This window comes from Haliotis rufescens, unplaced genomic scaffold (genome assembly GCF_023055435.1).
Source record: "Haliotis rufescens isolate VD_foot unplaced genomic scaffold, xgHalRufe1.0.p SCAF_28, whole genome shotgun sequence".
In the NCBI taxonomy this organism is placed as follows: Eukaryota; Metazoa; Mollusca; class Gastropoda; order Lepetellida; family Haliotidae; genus Haliotis; species Haliotis rufescens.
The window spans coordinates 1,782,193-1,806,308 of record NW_025963979.1 but is presented as its reverse complement, the minus strand read 5'-3'; the positions used below and the strand labels follow the sequence as shown (position 1 = coordinate 1,806,308).

Genomic DNA, 24,116 nt, shown 5'->3' with positions numbered 1-24,116 from the left:
CAACCGACTCGTCTCGAATCAAAACACGGGCTGTGTACTTGCGGGCAGAGGGTCACGTAGTACGTTGATCACAGTGTCAGATCAACGAGACTGAAGAATGAGTAATTTCGGTAATTCATTGCAAATGAGGTGTGTAGGAGTCGAATTGCGAGACTGTCGGATTAACAGTTCTAAATAGCACTGATTTAATCGGTTCCCATCATTAGTGTCGGATAAAGCCGATTGTCGGACTAACGAGACTTGACTGTACTTGCAAAAGGAATATGATGAGGTCTGAGGTATTGTCTGAGAAATGCATTTTTGTTCCCCATTTGGGTAGCTTAGAGGCATGTTAACTTAACCTGACTTTAATAAGCATGTACATCACCAAACCAAAGGTAGTGGTATCAGACTGAAATGCATTGGGGAATGTAATTTCTGGGGTCTTCTGGAAATGGCTGTTGAGGGGCAGCCTCTGATTTTGCAAGTACTTCCTATTCTATTTTAGATAACTAGGAAATTCTGTATCAGATTCATTAATAAAATGGTGTAAAGTTTGGAAACCTGAACTTTTGTGTGTAATGGGCAGTTGTAGAATGATAGGTGTAATATGCCTGTTAAACATAAATGTATTTGAAGATATATATAAGGGCATCTAGTTGCTAGCTAAGCTGGTGACTTGGTAGGTAACAAGGGCATATCTTATCTGTAGCTGCCAACTTAAGCATGAAGAGCTCTTTATCTTGGTACTGTGAATTATTTGACAGGAAGAATATACAATTTTATGTGAAACATGACTTGTGACTGGACTCTGGTTTAAAGTCCTATATGCGAAGACATACACTTACAGCTTGGAACTTTCATTTTTCTGGTCATTGTCATGATATTATGGTCAACCTTTTGGATCTACCACAAAGGTTTTTGTCTTTGTTTTCTTAAATAATTTCTTTTATGCCGCTTAGGTTAGCCTCGTGGTTAAAGTGTTCGCTCGTCACACCTAAGACCCGGGTTCGATTCCGGACATGGGTACAGTGTCTGATATTGCTGGAATATTGGTAAATCAGTGTAAAAACATACTCACTCACTCACTGTAAGTGACTACTTATTACTGGTTTCAAGGTCACACCACCCCACACCATCAAACCCCTGCAACACCCATCACCTAAAGTGGATAAATAGTTCTCTTAATTTCATCAGACATGAGACTCCCAGCTTTGAAGTCATACTTCCTACAATGGAAGTGACACACCATCTTGTTGAACATGCCACCTCATGATACTAAGAAATTTATTGTTTGCTTTGTTCAACAGCTTTGAATAACAGTAGAAATGTGGACGATGATACAAAGGCTGAGATTGAGAGAAAAGAGGTGAGGAAAGACATTCTGTGAATGTCATTAATAAGAAGCAGTTACCCCTTGATCAGTTCATCTTTCATTGTTCTTTGACAATACCTACCATTGCAAGTCTCATAGTTCTCAAAACCAGGTGACTCTCTGCACAACTAAATTACCTACTAACTTATATTTGCTGTTTGTACTAATTGTTTTGACTCAAAACGTTGACCTATTCAGGCCCACTGTTTGGTGGTTTATTACAATTTGTGTCTTTACACCCCTTTGCAATGACTTACTTTATAAAGTCCTTTGTGGGGATGCTGGGACAGCGGACCTAGAAAATAATAACCCCAAAAATTACTGCCAAAATTTAACTGAATGCATAATTAACATAGCAAAGGAAACTATCCCTTACAGAATACCCAAAATAGGGTGACCCAAGGTACAGTGCCGTGCCAGTTATATTTGTACGATCCATAACGGTTTATAACTGTCGAATATTTTACGAGCACAAAACTGTTTCACGTAGCGTCAATAATGCTCGGAACCATGTTAAATTTGACATGTCACTTTGATCACGTGACCGTCATGTGATGTCCTTCAAAGTGTCGTCTGCTGTTTTGATCAAAACATACGATAATCAGTGCAAACATGGGGAGAAAATCTAAGGAATTGAGTAGTATTGTGAAAAGAATAGAGTTAAAGTTAAAAGAAGAGGGGAAAAGTTATCAAGCGATTACTGACCTGTTGGGGGTTCCCAAGTCTACTTTGGGTAGTAATTTTGCTAAAGTTCAGCGAACGGGTTCGGTAGAAAACATCCCAAGACAAGCTAGACAAAAAAAGTTGTTTGACAGAGATCGTACCGCGCTGTTCAGTCTCGTTAAAAATAATAGACAGAGACCTTTGAAGGACATCACTGGTAATTTCAATTCGGTGTCGAAAAGAACAATCCAAAGGGAATTACACTGAGAAGGATTTTACAGACACATCACGAGAAAAAAAGATGGTTGTTAGGGGGGTGAACAGAAGAAAACGTGTCTTGAGGTGTCGGAGTATGAGGAAAAAAACTGTCAATGATTTTTGGAAAAATGTAATCTTTACTCATGAGAGTCAGGTGGTTATTGGAAATAATAAACGTGTATACATTTGGAGAGAGGAAAATGAAGCCGATCGACCCGAGTGTGTGTGTCCCCCTCGAACCAGGAAGTTGAGTTTGATGGTGTGGGGGAGTATCAGTTATCTAAAGTTCTGACTATGAAAGGGCATCTTACCAAGTATTAAGGTATGTAGATAATTTTTTCATTAATAAATGACGCTCTGTAAAAGCGAGTCGATATGTAAACAAACGGCGGCCATTTTGGATCGTACGAATATAAATGGGACGGCACTGTACCTTGGTGGACTGAGGAAATATAAAAAAAAAGAAAGAAAGAAAAAAAAAACAGTAAAGGGCATTTAACAAAGCTTAGCGAGATTGTTCGCATCTAAAACTAGCACATCAACTAAATCACCAAGTACAAAATCTAGTCCGAACGGCAAAAACGGCAAAGGCAAAAAACTGGAAAAAATTCTGTTAGGAAACATCAAACAGACACAAGAACTGTATGGCACATGATACACACAATCTGAGGGATAAAACATACAAAAAAACACCAAACATAAATTATTCAACAAACCCTAAACAAAAAGCAAACAACCTAGCAAACCAATTCTCGGCCATTAGTAGCAATAGCAACTTCAGTGAGGAGTTAAAAAAAAAAAATGAAAATAAATTCCACAAATTACCAACCATATACAATAGAGGAATTACTCTATGTCTTAAACAATTGAAAGGAAGGAACAGCCCCTGGACAAGATCTAACTTCATACCAAATAATTAAGCAACAACCCCAAAACCTTCTGGAATCACTTCTAAAACTATACAACCTTATCTTCCAAAATGGTCAGGTTCCTACAACATGGAAAGAGGCTCTAGTCATACCAATTCCAAAGAAACCCTCAAACGAGGCCAACTCTTACAGACCAATCTTCCTAGCCTCAAATTTATGCAAAAGAATGGAGGCAATGGTCAAAATTGGAAATAAGAATAGTTTAAATAAGTGAAAAAATCAACTTGTCATATCATTTCACATATATTGGTTAGGATGTGTAACACATAAATCTCAATGGTTACCAGATGAGCCAACAATACATTCATCTGAATCAGTTATATGTTAAAGTGGAATCATAACCTTAAAAGCTTCACCCTTTTGAATGCTTGTTTCAGTCAGTTTGTCAATTTTGAGCTAAAATATTGCTGTGTTACGGGAAAGACATCTGTGTTACAGGAAGAACAGAGAGTGTTACAGTAAGGACACTTGGATAAAATAGTTATGACCTCTCCTCAGATACTAATGTAAACAGTCTTTTCCAGTTACTGTTCTAAAAAGAAAACATACATTTATTCTTCATCTCTTAAAATAAACATGAAACTGAATGTGAAAAACTGACATAGCATTTCAAACATGGTAGCTGTTATGGGATGGACAATTTTGTTAAAGAACAGACAAAGTTGTCCAAAGTCCTTAGTTTATTTTCTTCAGTATTTCACAATTTGTAAAACTGAAACATTGTGATGAACAATTAGGCCAACAGTAACAAGAGAGTAAAAAGCGTAGCTATTTCATCCAGTGTTAAATGATATATGTTACAGGATGGACATTTGTTAAAAAAAATAGAAGATAAGCACTGAATTCTCTGTAATATGCCATGCTAAAATGCTCTCTGAAGTATTTCACCTCACTGTGAAGGCATATGTCAAAATAAGAACCCTCACTGTATTACCATTACATGTATGACAATACTTGTGTTTGTCAGCTATACTCCTTGTCATTATTTTCATAATTTTAAGGTTTCTTATGTTGACACAAAAGCACGTACCTGTTTGGGTACAAACTCTCAAGACATTTTTGGTACAAAAAGCACATTTCAAATGGATTTCGTAGAACAATGGGATAAAAAAAACCATTTAATCAGTGGAATTCCATTTCACATTTTAAACAAGTATTTGTTTACGTAACCAAGCTCAGGTAGACGGCTCATGCTTTGTCCTAAAAGTAGAAAAAAAAATCTGAAATATATGGACACCTCAGAAATGAGGGCTTTTAAAGTTATAATTCTATCTAACTTGTCAGATGGTTTGACGTTGGTCCATCAAAGAAAAATCCTTATGAAATTTAAAAAATAATTTATGACACTAAAAATTTCAAGCACTAAACCTAAGATTATTCAAGGAAGGACAAATGTGTTTTTTTTTTATTGCAAATGCTTTTGTTTTTGGCATTTCTTTTTTTATGATGGCAAGGGCACTTTTTATACACACCAACTGAGGAACTTGTGACACACCAACTGATGAAGTTTTGATACTGTGCATATACAAGGGAAAAACAGGTTTGCAGCAGTACATGTATATGAAAATAAACCACATAAGGTGACATAAAGTCAGGTGGCTGACAGGACAAAATACATCTGACAAAGGTAATCATGTATACAGGGAAATTTCTTTTCATTCCACCAAGAAGGCTGAGACACAAAGAACATCAGGACCTATACTGACTGTATATTCAGAAACCCACAAAAATGATCAAGGATGTCAGATCCAAAGCTGGTGATGATATGCATTTATTTTGAATTTTTGTACATTACATTGACTGAAGACGAAAACCTGTTGATCACATTTCACAATTGTTCATGTTCCTTCAGGGGACATGCATAAGTGTCACTGTCAAGCCCACGAGAGCATACTGCAACAAACCTGGAAAGTCCTGCCACACTAATTACACATTATTTCATTGGTGAGAACCCTGAAAAAATACGTAAGGTAGGATATTTCCATGTACATTTCTCCAACAGAACAGAACTGCAAGAATTGTCAATGTGCGTTCTCTTATAAATATATGGCTAACTCACCATGTCTGTTACAAGAAAATAATGTATTGTATTCATATTACAATTATATTTAAGAATTATTTTTTTGGAAACAAACAACTTCATACACAAGATTAATGTCCATATGAGTTGTGTATGTATAGGTTCATAAGGATCTTATCTATTTCTTTATTTTTGTATTGGTATTGGAATACTAAACTTAAATAATGACATCAAATAGATACTTATTCACATAATTTATGTTCAGGTGAAAGATAACAATTGTTGAATAACATATGTTTAAACTAAAGATAATAATTAATAATAATTAAAGTCTGGTCAGTTACACTGTGCTGATGCATTGACCAGCTGACCAATATTTAGTATCCATACACATAATCATTGTGGAAAAAATAGATACTAAATATAGCTAAATATTTTAGAAGCTGTGAACAGATGTAAATAATTAAACATAAACAAATCTATCATCAATACGCAATCATGGCGGTCTCTATATTGATGGAATAAATTTTAAGATAATCCATGAATTGTTGTAAAATCATGCTAGAATCGATAAATGTATTATAAAAGGAAAAATTATTTAACTATCGCACATTTAATTAGAAACTAACACTGAAAATATGTATATTGTATTTTATTGATATATACATCACCCACCTGCTTATATCCTATCATATTCGGCATTGCATGAATGCTATTTTGAAACACGTTTTGTCACGCCTATTTTCACGCATCTGTTGTGGGGTGTGATCGTTGCCGATCGACGATATCTATGGACTTATTGCTTCACACACTTAATTATTATAGTAAAAACAAAATCATCAGCATGTACATCGCAGATACATGAATCGTATCACTTTATATTCAAAGTAACATGGAATGGTGATCCTTATATATCAACAAAAAGTCAAATAAAAGATACCGAGAAACTTGCATGTGGCGTGTTGATTCATCTTCTCCCTTTTCCGGGTCACGGGAGCATGCAAGGTCAAACGGATTAAGAAATACGCCAATTATATCGTGAAAATCACTTTGTAATTTCATGTTAGTGGTACTGATACTGATTACTGATAATATGTAGTGATTTGTGTTTATTCTGTATAATACAGGTGAAATATTTCAAAATTGACTGTAATTGTTTTGTTTCGAAAGATTATCAGCAGAAGTAGTATAGGTAATGGGGGTTCTGCCGCAACTCCACTGGAGCCGGATTTATATACCTATACTGCTACTACAGGTGGCATTTTTTATGCCAAAATGATGATGCGATTCAACGATAGTCATGAGTCATATTAAAAGAAACATCAATATTAATTAATAATGAATAAAATTTACTATAGTCCACGAGGATATTGGAAAGGTGTAGGAGCAATAAAAAAATTAGCCACCGCGGCTAAGGTATCTAAAGATGTGGCCAAGGATTGGTTAAAGAAACAAGCGATGTGGCAAATATACTTACCAGCACCTCGTTATATACCGAGGAAGAAGTTTGATATGTTTACAACGAATGAAGTTCATCAGGTTGACCTTGTTTCTTCCCCATGATAAGGTAAGACGCAAAACGTATAAATACGCTTTTACCGTAGTGGATGTGGCTAGTCGATACAAAGAGGCTGAGCCATTAACTTCGAAAGATTCAACAGAAGTAGCTAATGCACTGAGCCGCATATATAAACGAGGACCACTAAAATGGCCTAAGCTATTTCAAGTAGATCCCGGTCGCGAGTTTATGGGATCGGTAACTAAACTGTTAACAAAGAACGATGTTGAAATCAGGCGTGGTGAAAGAGAGGCCCACCGCAGTCAAGCTATCGTTGAAAGATTTAACGGGACATTAGCGGAACGTTTGTTTGGCTATCAGTATGGGATCGAAATGAAATCCGAGTGATTGAGATCAACCGAATGGGTGACACGATTATCAGCTGTTGTATCAGCACTGAATAATGAAGTAACGAGATTAATAGGGAAGAAACCATCCGATGCTATTAAAATGAAATCCGTGACTTCTGAATCTTCAGCACTGAGGATAGAGTAAGGGTAAGATATTTATACCAGCCCGGTGAACTCAAAGGAGGCCTACGTCGCGCAACCGATCCCATATGGTCCCTTAAGACATATAACATTAGTCGATTGGTTATGAAAGAAGGAGAGCCTATTCTTTATTATCTTCAAGATGGACCGGGCAGGGCATTTGTACGAGAAGAGTTGTTCATAGTTCCCAACGGTACGGTATTACCACCATAACCATAAGCATAGGTAGTTACACCATCATTATCAATCCATCTCTTTGTATCTAAGGGGGATAATGATGTCTTGTTCATTCTTAATCCATATATCCTATGATTGTAACTTCTTAAAGAGTTCATCTCGTGTTTGAACGTTCTACCGTTGAATAATGATTCTTTATACTGTTCGTGTTTGATATGCTTTTTTACCACATACTTCTTAACGCCCTTAGCTTTTCTTATCTCTCCATTATCAGACTTTTTTATAGAATACATCTTAGGTCTTAATCCTACATACTCCGCTATAGGAGTCCCAGCACATTCATCCTTCATCTTACCTAACACCGTATTGCTTCCTAAGTTCGTTGTAATAAAAGTCATACATTTAGTGTTTTGACAAGTCGAGAATACTCATACCGACGTACACCGGTCTGTTGAATTTTATATTACTCTTCTGCATATGCAACGCGGCTAAGTCGTTATCGAATATCTTGCTTTTGTTAAAAGCCGGACTGGCTATAAGTTTCCTGAGTCTTTCTTCCTCATTAGATCTGACTAATTTAACATCAACACGCTTCCTTAGATTCTCCATAGTTTTACCAAATACTGAGTTATTCATGAGCTTATACAGATTCTTTTCGAAATCGAAAACACCAACCTGTACATATAGGATACTTAAGTGTGACACTCCATATTATAAATAATGGTTGATTCCATATTTAAGTTGTGATTATAGTATCATTGTATATTTAATATGCATGTTACACTCCCGGGAATAACAAATGGTCAGTCTATTCAACTGCTTCATACTATCGATAACTCGGATGGACAACTCGAAGTCGCTATCTGTGACGTAACGTATTACCCGCGGTGGACCAATATAAATGCTGCGAGAGGTAATAATGAGATGTCTACATTTATTAAAGGAATTATTATACCTGATGGGTATTACAGCGATGCTCACTCAATGATGAAATTTTTAAGCCTAATGGAATGAGTCTCACACAAAATGAGTCGAATGGGACAGTGAATTTAACCGCTGGAGAAAAAGGTGTAGTTCTTGACGAGAACTTAGCAATTACACTTGGATTTGCACGGTCAGGATCATTACCACCCAACGGAACAGTGAATGTAGTTACAGTGCCCGATTTAGTTCCGCCCGATTAAGTTCCCTATAAAGATTTGTGCATCCATCTTGATCAAATAAGCACGACGGATAATATTCAACTAGAAAGTCCTTCAACTCTGCTCAGATCTATTCCAGTGAAAAATAAAAAATATAATAGCGGTAGAACGGAATCTTTCACAACATTACAATATAAAAAATTAAAGCGTGGTATTATTTCAGACCTCAAAATTTCTGTATTAGATGTAAAACACCAACCTGTACATATAGGATACTTAAGTGTGACACTCCATATTATAAATAATGGTTGATTCATCAGGCCCTGGAAGGCTCAGACAATGTAATACAATTGCGCTTTCCGATCTCGGAGACACAGAAGGATTCAGTAGACCCGGTACCGATGGTAAGTTATACGCTTTACACTTACAAGATAATGTATACAAGCGGAAAGAAGTTACATTCACGGGTAATCTAGAAGATTTAAGCGATATTGACGTTGTTAGTAGACTCCTTAAAAAAACCACTTCGTACAATCTTACTCACAACAATGATAATAAATGGACTATGGTCGAAGCAAACATCGAGTGGCTATTGAATATCGTCATTACCCCACCGTATGTGATGATGGGTAAGGCACATAATTTAACTAAGATAATAAATAGTGGCATCGTACTCGCGGCTTATATCCCTTCAAAACGAAAAAGTGTGTTAGTCTCTCCCCTGCCAGAAAACCCAGGTCATATGTTATATAGTCGTCCAGCAGTAAAAAACGTTAGTTTAAATTTGGTTACTGAATTCAATGATATTAAAGATAACTTGAGTGCAATACCTAATCTTTCTACGCTTATTATTGAAGTCTTGTTCGGAGATGTACCGGTAGATGCCTTCAAAATATTACCAGGTCTATCGATTAAATGGCTCAAGAAACACGAGCGTCAACGTTGCAGTATTATTCATATCGGAGCATCACCCGTTGCAACTCTCGAGGGGGTCCTAATTATTAAAAGGGACAGCATTTCTCTTTCTAAGATATTCTTGCCGTATAATATACATTTGATAAGGTTGATGTATACTCTCAAAACATTTAAGCAAGACCAATTAAAGACTATTATATGATCGTAATATACACTATGAGTTTATATCCAGCGCTCGATGAAGCATTTGAAAAGATGGATACTGTTGATGGATTTCGATTACATCAAATAAGTGACATAAAACATCGAATAGAGAAGGATAGGGAGTTGAGACTTGGATTGTATAAAAAGTATCGCAGAGCCGTGAATGCTCTGGACGGAGTTGACACCGCGGTTGTAGCAGCTGGCATGGGACTCGGTGTAGCAGGTGTTGGTTTATTATCAACTATAATCGCCACGCCTATCATGCTTGGCATGGAAATAGCCGCTGGAGTCTCGGGAATGGCAGGAATAGCGATAAAATTCATTTCTCGTAGGTTGCAAAAGAAAGCATTAAACACGATAAGATTCGGATGCTCGCCGAAGCTAAGTTGAACAGCGTTGAGGATCATATTTCGACAGCAATGGCCAATTGTAAGATATCCGAGGAGGAGTTTCGTTTAGTTCTGTCGGAACTCACCAAATACAACGTAATGAAGCAGGAGATTCGATCAAAATATCGTAAGACCAGTGGTATTAGCGATGACGAGAAAAAAAAGTTCATAGAACAGGGGAGGCAACAAGCGCATCAATTGTTCCGTGCCAAAACCAAAGAACTGGTTGAAGATTGAAAATAGATTGCTTACTATCGTTAGATCACATTTAGACAAATGCTTACATAAATATATAATAATGGAGAATTACAACCCAACAATCGAAAAAGCTATTAAATGGAGAGAATTGCCACAAGGTTTTTATTATATCAGTGATGTCAAACCAACCAAATACGGTTATCAATTGTTTCTTATCAATTTCCAAGAAGAGTGTAGTTATATAGTCTGGTCTCCTAGTAAAATGAACGAAGAACTTAATAAAAATGTTGAATATCGCTTTATTGATAAAAATAATAAAGAATATTTTCATTACCATTTAGGCTCATCTGAACTAATGACAACATTGATTTGCCCCAGGTATTGGTGAGCTTGGGTCAATTTAACTTAATCTCATGACTATTGTTGAATCCCATAGTCATTTTTGCATAAAAAATTCCCTCTGTAGTGGTGGTATAGGTATATAAATCTGGCTCCAGTGGAGTTGCGGCAGAACCCCCATTACCTATACTACTGCAGACTACCCCTGTCTGTGACATCACATCCGGTGACCTTTGCACAAACTGAAATATTGCTGTCAGAATTTACGAACTTTTTTCTCGTTTTTCTCTTGTCATATTAAACGGAAAATGACAAATGAAACAATCTTCGACTTTCTCCAAGGCATATACACGAAGACAGTGTAAACTTTGTTGATATTAAAATAGCAATAAGTTATGCCGAGGTCGAGCGAAGCGCGCCATGTTTAATGTTCGAACGTCTGCTAGCATCATGACACGGTACTTGTATTTTCGTATATATTGTAAATATTCAACCAAAACACTTGAAATAAGGATTGGTGAATATTAATGAGTCATTTGATAACGTGACATGTTAGATTAACTGGAATGTTCGTATTTCTGCAACTGACATGATGACTTTGAAAATTTAGTTTTTTTTCTGTTTAACGTTTGGATAATAAATTTAAAGAAATGGTTAATAATTTACCATCGCGCTGTTATTTACCAATAAAAAACATTGAATTTATACTCAGTTAAAATTAAGGTATCGGAGATCTGATTATTGAAATCAATTTGCACAAATTTAACAATTTAAAAAGGTTCCTAACATGAAACGTAAACACCTTCAATAACGTAATTCAGGCAAGATAACGAAAATTTACAAATTTTGTGTTCGTTTTGGTCTTAACCTTGGTATGATTGAAAACATCAGGATTTTTTTACATAGTAATGTGTATTTTTCTATCAGGAATAAAGGTGCAAAATATTTCTTCAATTGGATCCTGTATAATGAAGCAACGACCGTTTGAAATCACCTACCCTCTTTAGAGCGCCTTATGCTAAAATTAATCCAGCAGGCAGGGCTAAGAAGTGTGAAAACAATTCAGCAGGCTAAAGGTTAAGCACACACAACCTTAATGATTTAAAAGTAAATACAGCACCAAATAACGGCCTACCTTTAGAATACAGTACCACAAACTTTTCAAACACTTGATCATACCCTATGACGTAATTTGTAGTATTTTGTTGCCAGTCACACCGGCGAAACAATGCCCAGTGATGTCAGGGGTCATCGAGTGTGAATAAGCTCCTCCCAGTGTCTTTCATCTCTACACACAATGTCATTGAATAAGCCCTGCGGTGTTGAGAGTTTTGAGTATTTGTTTACTAATTGTAGCCTGCGGCGGTGCATTTTAGAGCAAGCTCTAGTTTACGAAAGCACTTTTATTTTTTATATATTTTTTATTCGTTTTTCTCTGATTGAAGTGGATAAAATGGTTATAAATGGGAACTAATATACATATATTATTTTTTTTCATTATTATGCACAAGAATGCAGTTCATTAGGGATATTATATTGGCGCTGAACACATCCAAATGTCGCCAGTTTTAGGGTAGGTTACCCCAAACTCTCTATCCTAAGCCCTTGGATCTCCTTTACGATCAATCACCCCCTTTACGATCATTAGGGTAAGGAACCCGTTTAGTGGCTATTAGATTACCCGAAGTCTATCCTTAACCCTTGGATCCCCTTTACAAGCAATCATCCCTTCACGATCATTAGGGTTAGGTACTCGTTTAGTGGCTATTATAGATTATATAGCGGCTCCTAATATTCTTCACACAAAAACGTCGAGTAAAAAGGATGAAATGGTTTTGTGTCGAATATTTTGGCTACTTGAAACTGTCCTGGAACATTCACACAAGCCACTTTAACTGGCTACATTTTTTCAGTACTGATTCAAAAGCAAACTCACCGTTGTGTCGTCACTAGTCATGCTTATTCCTCCATTGTTCCTTACTATTCACATCATCCTAACAGTGTTCCCTACCACACTTTTCTGTCACAAAAATCACCCGACGAATTATTAAATACCATATCATTCATGCCTACTCGCGAGTTCGACGCCTGACGTCTGACGCCTGAAGCCGTTTTTAGTTCGCGGCATATCGGCTCATTCCCGACCACTCGGTATCTTGTAGATTACGGAATGGGACGAGTGTGCCAAATGGCATTGGGATCATTCGTAAGTGTCCGTAGACTAAAGTCGCGAGACACCATGCCTACCCGTAACCTTCGTAAGTGTCCCGTCACCTATTCGACCCTTTTTGTTCAGTTCCGTAACGTCATAGGCATGACTAGGTAAATTTGCACTAAGTTTAACAGTGTGGACGTAGCTCAGTCGGTTAGCTGTCAGGCTAACAATCCGAAGGTCACGGGTTCGAGTCCGATGGATTCTCACAAAAAACTGGTTGCTTGTCTTGAGACATGTGACCTACGGCAGAGATCGTCCTCACGAGAAGTTGTGGTACTGTATTCTAAAGGTGCTCCCAAATAACTCTCTTATACCAAAACCCCCAAAATAGACATAACTCTCTCCACCAAACTAAATAAAGAAACTGACCCAAACACCGCCAAACCCATGACACGGGCATACATACATGAAAAATGGCCAAATTGGTGTCGCGTTTACACAGTCGGGCCCTTTGACCAGGACACAAAATGTTCAGATTTCCTCACACACATCAACAAACCTACAAGAGAAACCAAATCCTATAGTCTCCCCAATAATCAATCAATCTTCACAGCAGAACTAATGGGAATAGCAACAGCCATACACAGAGCCCCAACTAAAAAACTCCCAAAAAACTTTTAATCCTTACAGCCCCACTGAGTGGACTCCAGGCAATTATAAATAAAAACACAAAGAACCATCCAAACCTAGTACTTCAGATTCTTAAAAGTGCCAACAATCTCATCTCAAAATCGAAATTAAAAATATCACTAAGGGAAAAATCTTCAAAAGTGGCAAAACAAATATCAGAAATCAAACAGCAAATTAAAACACTTGTTACAAAAGCCACAAATCACAGAACAAAATGAATTGATAGGGCAGTAACCAGACTTCAAACAGGCCACACTAAATTAAATTAAACTCATGCCTACACCTTATTAAGAAACATCAAACTGGTAAATGCTCACATTGTAACCAAACAGAAACCCTCAAACACACATTACATTGCACACATTACCAACAACATTCAAAACGACACTAAACCACAACAACCAGTTGACACTACCAACTCTTCTGAACCCATTAGACAACTTACATGCAACTTACTTGCATACACCTGATAAAAACAGGTCTACTTGGCCTCATCTAAAATAATCAATCTACAAATAAAGCAAGAATTATAAATCTATAAACACTCAAAACCACACAAACTCCCACCTTTAGGTATGGCATATTTCAAAATTCCCAAATTTCCATTGAATTAATTAAGCCCCCCCGGGGCCCGAGGTTGTGGCCTGGCAGGCCTGTGTGCGAACTGGTATAATGTCGGAAAGCGCACATTAAATCTCCAACAGTAAGTAAGCTGGGACAGAATATATCACAATTACTTTGTACTTGTCCTCGAGCAAACTTGAAAGGATTGAGTTTGCTGGTTGTGTGTCATAGATTATGTAATCTCATTACAGCCTTTTTCTGTCTGCTCATCCGTCAGATTACTGTGTCCACAACTTATGTCTTTTAGTAACAACACTGAGGATGCCTTCAGCTGTCTACTCAGGATTAATCCGTGACAGGCAGGCATTTATTATGTGGAATTGTACCGATGTCAGCAGATTGTTTATTGTTCGCAAACAGGATGTTAATAAAGAAGCTAGTTACAGATTGTTTATTGTTATTCAGTGGTGAACTGGTGCCTTTTTATGATTTTGGATTTAATTTTTTGTGTTTTTGACTTTACTGAAAATGAGGGTAGTGTTCATTTCTAGAGCACAACTCCAAAACTGTTGAATTATCCTTGATGAAACTTGCTATACAGATCAGTCTAGTGGTGGCCTGGTGCCTTTTGATGATAAGGATATTAAAAAATACTGAACAGCATTATTGTTTTCTAAACTGAAGGTATCCAATGGTAATGAACCAAACTCCATTTCTGAATTGCACCAGATCGGGGGGATGTGTCATCTTATGATTTTTGTTTTCTGATTACTTTAAAGGCAAGAATAGCTGCATGGGGTATTAATATAACCATTTGATCACACTGAAACTTCACTCCTGGTGAAATCTTGGCCAGAGAAAGCGAGAGAACAGATCATAATGTCAATGTAACATTTGAGATTTATGGTTACTGGACACAATTATTTTCTGAAATGGAGCTCACCTGGCTGTAAGGCCAGTTTGTGTGTTGTCTGTTGTGCGTCATTAACATCTTCTCCAAAACACTTCACTGATGAAGCTGGACCGTCACATGCTTGCTCCTACCAATGATGATATCAAAGTCTGTTCAAGAAGTTATGATCCTATTTTCAATATGGCAGTCCAACTTTGTAATAGGAACCAGTTTGTGACCATTAATCGGCTATTGTAAAACAACATTTGAAATTTCATATATGTTCAAGGTGTTTGGCAATTTATTAATAGATATCTGCATTGCACCATGTCATAATTTAATTGATACCTTTGTATATCTCTGCATGTATTTTAGTATTGCATTACACATGCATGACATTTGAGTGGTCATTACATGGCAATATAATGACTGTGTTTTTGGAAGTAACATACAATGGCATTTAGACATCTACATGGAATGACTGGGGGTTAAATTTGGAATTATGTTATAAAATATTTGATTTTGAACACTTTTCTTATTTGCTATATCGTCAAATTATCTAACAAACAAACTAATACTTCAGTTGTCTTGAAGTACTGGTGATTGAAAATTAGGAACTAACTCTTCAACAATACAAGCATATACAAATATCATATGCACCTATTTATGTATCATACAGATCATACTGACTACCTCAGAAAAAGTGTTTGTTAGGACAAGTCTCTAGTATTTTAAGAGCATGGATATCAGCATTTTGCTAGAAATAAACATTGCTTTGAATGGACACCTTTTATTACTGACATATTGTGGATAAATCTTGTTAAGTTTTATTCCAAACTATGTTGGCTTAATTGTATATTGCAACTGAGTCACTGATTGATTAATAGATGCATAATAGATTTGCATTTGGTATATTTCTAAATGATTAAATTAGAATTAGGCTAAGAGAAATTAATGAAGTTGTAAAAGGTTATGTTGATACAAAAGTAAAATGTAAAATCTGTGGTTTAATTCTGCACTTCATTTCTTGTTTAATTATTAGTAAAGACATGGATGTACAATAAATATAAACTGTGGTTAAAGACCTTTCAAACGATTTCGTGTGCTGCAAATGTAGGCATAACATTGATGTCCATGGACGTATGAAAACTGTTAGATTGGAATGCTGTAATAATTAAGGACTTGTCATGGGAAATAACACAAAGGCTGATAATTAAAGTGAGTTTGCATTACTTCATCGAAGAATTGTTCCTCCCAGACTGACAGAATTCCTCATGTGGACCTGCATAGGAAATGAGTTTTTTTGCCATGTTTTCCCCCGGTTATCTTCCATTTTTGGGGCCATTACATACCAACATGTTTTACTCCCTTACTTAGAACTGGAACTCAGTTTGGTCATTGTGTATGTTATGAAAAATTTGGTACATGTGTTGTTTGTCGTGAGAGTCTGCTCTTAAATTCTTTCAAAATGTATTTTTGTGCACTGTAAAAATCATCCCCTCAGTAGCCTACTAAACCAATGAAGCTGAAACCTCACATGCTTGTTCCCAGAAATGATCACACTGAAAACATGTTCAGGACATTGAAATATAGTAAAAAATATTTAAACTTATCCTATCTCACACTTTGCATATTTTCTTCTTTGATCCTATGTGGAAACGTGCTTGAACTATGTTTCCAGCTTCTAAAACAAAAAACATTCACCCGAACACACCCCCAGCATCTCCATGGTTACGACCATCCCATGCACTGTTTGTTTTGTTTTGACAAAACTCCTTGTTTGTTCTTTATCCATGTCTTTTTGAATTAACACAGCCTACATCATTGGCAAAAAGACTTGTCTCCAGCATGTTCTGAAGCCCGACGCACATACTCTACGTCAGACCCTCACTCCTTGCCGAGATTTGAAGCCTACGCGGATCACAGGCAGGGATGGGATGGGATGCCTATATTACCAGGGACCTGGATACCCGTACCCACCACTCTCCACTTATGTGAAGCCTATTTCTGGTGTACCCTACCATGATATTGCTGGAATATTGCCCAAAGTGGCGTAAAACCATACTCACTCACTCTCCACGCCATCCTCCCACAGATCGTATCTTGTATGATGACAACCCTCAACCCTCTTCTAAACCTAAGGATCAGGGACATCAACGCCATTCCCGAAACCACTCTCAAACAGTTCAGAGATCGCATTCCTACCAGGTCGGCTCCTCCGTAATCTTGTGCAGGCATCTTGCCCACAAGTTTGGATCATCACGATCAACAGCAGGGTATGGAATCTTCGTTCGACTCCTTCAGTCTGCTCCAACGTTGGGTATCTCGTTGACCTCCCAGACTTCAGGTTCGGCTCCCATTCCGGTCACCTCCCAATCGGCCCCTCCTGGGTGTGGTGTTTCGGTCTGCCGACCCTACTCCACCGGATGTACCAGCTGACAGTTCACACCCACCTGGTGCTCTCTACCCTCAATCGTCACCATCCACCTCAGTTGACAGCTTTGAACCCACAGACCATGAATCATGAATTGGATTGTTGACAAGTTACACCTACATCAGCTACTTTGGCTGCTGATCGACTCACAGGCTTTGTGGTACCATCAGCCAGCTGATATTACGCTCCCTCCCAGACCAGTATTATTGGACATCTATCTCTAACCTGGATTCTGTTGTTTATGTGATTGACTCCATGTACCTGGCTCTCGTCTTCAAGGAAACTGGCACTCATGGAATGACAGCGACGTTGCCACACTTTCACAGAAGTGTCCGTTTTCATCCATTGTGGTTGTGGCACTTGGATGCCACTCTACACTACCACTTGTCTCTATGATTTTGTTGGCAATGGATGTGCTCTCCGCCTCTCTCTCAGCTCTCACTCTCAAGAGGACGCCTTCGTTCGTGGAGTGGTTCTCCTTATGCAAGATAAACACAATTCCAGGACCTTCTCTCCCACCATTCTGGTTCCATGACCGCTTTTCGTCGCCATGGTGTTCTCCAACATTGTACCTAGGACGATCAGTTCAAAGCTAAACTGTACCAACAACCATTGTCAGAAGGATCAGAACTATCCACAGTTCGTCCCTGCCCTGCGATCTTAGAGACTTTCACTCCTCTCGGGGTAATCCCTTTTAGGCGACACTTTTTTTATTTCTTGGTTTACGGATTTCAAACTCATTTCAAAAGTGAGGCAGGCCAATTAAAAAAAAAGAAAAAAAAAAGCCTCTCACATTTTTTTTACCTGAATTTTGTCCTAAAAAGTTAGGTAGGTATGAAAAAAAATATCCTCGGGTCATAAAAGTAAAATAACTCAATTTTTCAAGAACATTTTATTATATCCCTGGCAAGATTACTGCTTTGACACCAAGTTCCCAGAGACTGTTGTGTGATAGATGAAACCAACATTTATCAAGGAATTATCTGCTGAAATTAACATCTTTGCTACTACGTGTTTGGCCGTACACTATTTGAAAGGTCTAATTAATCCTATTGTTTATAAATATGAAAGTTATGTGTATTTCATTATTTAAATAATTCATGAACAACTAAATAAAGTTTGTTTTATCTTACATTATTATTTATTTAAAACATTCATAACGTCCAAATTTAGCGCAAATCTAACGATTTTTTCGGCAAATATAAGAATTCATAAAATCCACTTACCTATTTCTTTTTAATTTTCATTTGTTTACGTTGTTGGAACATTATTTTAAAAAGAATTACAAATAATATCTGTCGTCACCCATTTCCCGATGATAGTGGCTGTCCGCCCACTGACATGAGGAAATACCTCGGTTTTCAAAGCTTCGTATGAATAACACATACGTTCTGCCATGTCAGTATACATTAAAAAAAACTTATATTGTTTCACCGACAAAATCTGCTACAAGGTTCGTGATTGGTCAAATTTAAGCACGTGACCTAAGGCAGCTAATCAAATTACAGCAACGATAATTTTCAGACTTTGGCGAAAGGTTTGGGTTAAATCATGTTATTCTGAACGTTTTAGCATGAAATCGCGATCTATATTAAAAATATGGAACTTTATGGATGCATAGAGCTAGGTTACGAGCTGTGACAAAGATTTCTTATGCATATATTTTGGCATTAAGACATCGTGTCCGAGCCGAGAAATCCAGGCGACGAAAGCCGAGATGTCATTTGACTTACGATATGCGATCGCACGAAAATTTGGAAATAATAACTAAGATGTCAGTTTGGCAACTTTTATAGATACATTTTTGATGATTTTATTACTTTGTAAATAAAGACGTTTCAGCCCGTGAGGACCCGTTGTCGAAGTGTGTCCGAGAATTTTATTTTCAATAACATTGCGGGAAATAGTGTCAAGTGAATATATTTTTAATCAATAGATAAAATAATGATAAAATCAAATGGAATACGTATTTCAGACATTGTGAAATGTGATAGATTTAATAAATGAATGATATGACAAGTAGGTTAATATAATTATAAACTATTTTGACGTGGCTTGGACGGTTTACCGTGCGGTGTGACTTGTGGCTTTGAACGGCCAACAGTGTTGAAATAGTTAAACTGGTCACCACTGCGCTTTGCATTGACAAGCTTTGATGGTATTAGAGAAGGATCCCAGCAAGAAATATCAGAGTGACTTCCCTTTGCTTTACGCTCGACGAGGAAAAGAAATCTTTTTTTTGTTTGAACTTTTTGTCGAAAAGATCGGCGGTAATAAAAAAAAGGGTAATTTTCATTTTTATTTTTATTTAACATTTGGACTTTGAAAGAGCGGCGCATCCGTAAACCAACAAATAAAAAAAATGTCGCCTTAAGGACGAAGTGGATAGTGAGGTTCAAAACCCTCCTCAGGACAATCGGTCTCTTCTACGGGACCCATGGGCTCCTTTGAGCCTTCCAATTTTCAATGGAGCCAATACATTGTAAACACTTTGTTCAGCACTTTCCATATGTCAAGATCAATCCCATTTTCAGACTGTTTACACTTGTGCTATAGAAATTTTACACATTTTTCTGGTAGTTAAGTCATTGTTGTAGGTCAAGGTCATCACCCCAGAATTGCATGTAAACTTCAAGTAGCTAGAGACGTGCATGCTTGTTTTACAAAATCAGGCATGTGTGTTTAGAAACTGGAAGTTTCATGTGTCACTGAAGAGGCCCATGTGATATTCAGTGTTGTCTTATCAAGTATATTTCCGTTATGGCCAATAGTATTTTTGAGACTTTGATCAGTCATATAAGTTTGTTTAAATCGAGAAGCAATTACTGTAGATGTATGAAATTAGGTACATTTCCTTGTGGAGGAGCTGCCTTTGGAAAAGGTTTAGCTATCTATAAGGTTGAAGTTGCAATAAACGTGGTTCTCGAAGCTTGTGTAATCAAAGATGCCCTTCAGTACAGAGAGGCAAACAGAACTACAGATACCTCCTGCTGTAGTGGCTCTCGGATGCTACATTGAGGCCAGTATTACTCTCTTGGTTGTTGTCATCTATAGGGCACCATCATCATCTAGGAGAACTTTCACTTGCGAACTCTGCTGGAGCAGCTGCTTCTCAAATAGTATAGGATTGTTATCACTGGCGACTTCAATATGGACCAGTCTGTCCGTGACAACAATGCACTATCCAACCTCATGGAGCAGTTTACATTCGCACAGTATATCAGCAAACCAACCCACATCCTTGGGGGTACACTAGACTTGATCTTCTGTAATGAGACCATCTCAACAGGAGTCTTTCCAGTTCCATACACTGACCATTATCTTGTGTGGGGTGTGACGGAATAGGTGTAGTATATTGAAGTGACTATCATTATTTCTTTGTATGTTAATATTTTGCATTTAATCTACTATGTCCAAAGCAATATCTTGGGTTTGAACTGGTAATGACCATAGTCACATATCGCAAACTAATACCATTTATGTTTCTTAACAAATATTCCATGTAGATATTATTACCAGTCAAAATGTGACTTGTACTGTTTTTTCTTTCTCCCACCCTAATGAATTCAGTAGTAAATGTAGTAACTGGTTTTGTCAGATTTTACTTCCATCATTTTTGTGGAGAAGGTTTCATTTTTTTCTTGAACTTCATAGAAATTGTGTTTTGCAGCATTTTATTTTGTTTCTTCAGGTTAGGGTTTGTTGAGATTTAATTATGTCATAAATTCTGCAACAGGGGCGGGGGATATAGCCACGTTAGTGGCAAACTCTTGTTTTACCAATTTTACATAAATGCCTTTTTTAAGAATATTGTAGCTTTATACATGAAGTGGTTAAATGTTTAAGCAGTGTTTGAAATTAAACACAGTTCTAGGGGGACCTGTTGGGATGCCTAATGTTTAAGGATACCCGTGCTCGTGGGTTTCACCGAAGTGGTAAACTTCGGGCTTTCCTCCCACATTAAGCTGACACGCCGCGATATAACTGTAATACTGTTAAAAGCGGCTTTAAATCCAACTCACTCACTCACTCACTAATGTTTAAGGTTAAAGATTGTGTGGGGAAGACCCACCATTCAAACATTATAGGAGCATACCTTAAGGATGCCAGGATCTCCCATAATTTCATTTACCCCCCTTTGTGATACCATGGATTCTATTAAACCGAGGAGTAATCATTGGCTCTCATTAATTATTTTTGCCACAGACACACATCTTCACGTCATTAGAAATAGCATATCAACAACTCAACGTTCTGAATTATGCAAGTTAATCCTGTAGTTACACTACATGGTTATAAACAAAAGTGGTCATTGTATATCTGGACTTGTGAATTGTTTGTTTAATTTTGTCTCATTTTCATTCAAAAATAGTTAACATTAATTCTAGGAAAATTTTGTGAAACAGCATGCTCACTTCACCATATACATCGTGATACAACTTCTGTTTACCCTGTTCAAGAGAGTCCACTTTACCACATACTGTGACAGCACAAACTCACATTACACAGCAGTGGTGATCAGATTTCCACTCTTTCTTCATCTGCATTAACTGAGTTATTAGCTATGATACCATTGTCAATATTTCTGAGGACAAGTTCTTTGTAAAAAGGGTCTCGATCAGCCAGGTATCCTGCCAGTTTTCTCACATCTAATGTATTTCTCTGTGAATCCTTGCCATGGTCGTATCTGTATGCTGTTCACTACTTCTGTTTTCAACCCGAGTCAACTCAGGCAGGCACGTTGTGTCTCGTTCATTCCAGTTCCTCTTGTTAGTCCACCATTTGTTTTTATCCCCCGCCCAACAAAGTTGGCGGGGGATATAGAAACGGGCTCCGTCCGTCTGTCACGTTTCGTTTCCGGAGCATAACTCAGAAACCATTCAATATTTTTTCATCAAACTTTGCAGGTCTGTCAAGTACATGCTGAACTGGTGCCTTTTGCTATTTAGAAATTTTAGAAATTTTTATTTATTTTTTAAGTTTCCATGGCATCAAGATAGACCTAGGTTCCAAACAAGTTTAGGTTTTTACAAGTTCCACCTAGGTTAAAAAAGGTTAGTGTTTGTTTAGATTTAATTATGTCATAAATTCTGCAACAGAGGCAGAGGATATAGCCACGTTAGTGGCAAACTCTTGTTAAGCTTCTCATGAGGACTTGTTCAATAACTATATCAGAGGATAGGCCTCCTGAAGCAATCATATTGGTAAACAACATGGTAACCATCCTCAAACATCTTGTGAACTTCTGGATGCATTTCTAGGAGTTGTGCCATCATCTGTAGGTATATCTGAACAGACTTTGCATAAAGATTGTGCCCAGAAGCAGCAAAGTAGGGGAGCATTTGTGATAAGGATTTGAGATGGAGATTTCAATTGCCAGTAATTGCACCTCGAATGAAACTCCTTAGATTATGCACCATCTCCATGTATTGCATCAAGAGCTTTGCTTTTTTCAAGTTCTTCATGGACTCCTTTATTGTTTGAAATTTGTCGCCAACTCTTGACAAGGCATCGGATGAGCTAAGTTCATCAGTAGTAATAGTTTCACTAATCAAATCATCAAATAAGTACATACTTCTGTGAGATCTTCATTGTCACATTGTCACTTTGTCACATGAGAGATATGGCTGTCCCTGTCACTTCCTCCTCTGATTCTAACATGATCTCTTTGACTTATCCTAACTTCTGTTCTGATTTGTTTAGTGAACCTTGAAAAACGTTCGCTACCAGCAAAGCATTCACACTGTTATATGCAAGGATATGTGCTCTGACAGCTCTTGCCATTGCCTTTCCTGAAAGGCATGTGCATTACTGCGTTGGTTGCATAGATGACGTCCAGCAGCTCAAAGAGTCTGGATCCTGACATCAAATGGCCAATGCAACCTGAGAAGCTCATTTCTGTGTGCAGGCCACCAAGTCTAGGACAGTGCTCTGTAAGTCACTTGTGTACAGTGGGCAGAAAGACTATGGATGCCTGTCCAGGATATGATCCCTTGTGAATTGCCTGCATCATTCCAGACCAACCTGGTCGGGAGGGCCTAAGAAACCAGACATTTTTCCATAACAAATCCACTGATCTTGGGTCAGAGGTAGAAAATTCTGGAAACTGGATGTATTTCAGCTCTGATCCCTTTTCAAATGGTTGTTTGTAGAAATTAATCCTAATCTTTCCAGTTGCAGCTAAAACATCAACTGCAACTTCTGTTCTTGGAATAGGTTGTCGGTGTTTGGTTCCTTGTGTTATGGTTGCTTTGATGCCAATCCCATGGAATATGTTAAGGCTGTTCAGTGTCCTGACATTATGATCGACATTGCCAGCTACAAATTGTACATCTGCCAGAAGTTATGTTTGTCAGGTTCACAGCAGAAGATTATTCAAATTTCGTTACATCGGAATAAGAACTGCAAAATATCAAAACTTTAAAGGATGTCAAACAGATGTTTAGAGGCAGAGTGATGATGAAACTGTATTGCTAAGCCGATTTGCAGGGGGCCTCTGAGAAGACGTGGTCTTACTTCTTGGTCAGTAGCCTGTCCAATAGACCACTTTCAAGTTGACATCCTTTCCAATAGAGGGTTTGTAGTAGAAGTTTCAATGAAGAGGGAAGATATTCTTCATTGCCCAAAATGTCAGAAATGTAAGATGGTCAGATGGTTAAGGATATGTGTTGGTTTTGACATTCATAGATTTGACGTCATTCTTTATTAGTTTAGATGCTGTTTGTAACAGTCTCATCTTTTCCT

The 24,116-nt window shown here is 37.5% G+C and overlaps 1 protein-coding gene across 4 annotated transcripts in view; it reads left to right on the top strand.

Moving 5' to 3' along the window:
• Nucleotides 1-24,116, top strand: part of LOC124117940 (lethal(2) giant larvae protein homolog 1-like) — a 211,738-nt gene that overhangs the window by 179,314 nt on the left and 8,308 nt on the right. The window contains exon 25 of one of the 4 annotated variants that reach the window (XM_046479955.1): nt 1,290-1,348. The exons of 2 other annotated variants lie outside the window; for them this stretch is intronic. In XM_046479955.1, coding sequence (XP_046335911.1) covers nt 1,290-1,348 — 59 coding nt within the window. Of the gene's footprint in view, nt 1-1,289; nt 1,349-24,116 lie in introns of those variants that run through there. One more of the 4 variants, XM_046479957.2, reaches the window with a different exon arrangement.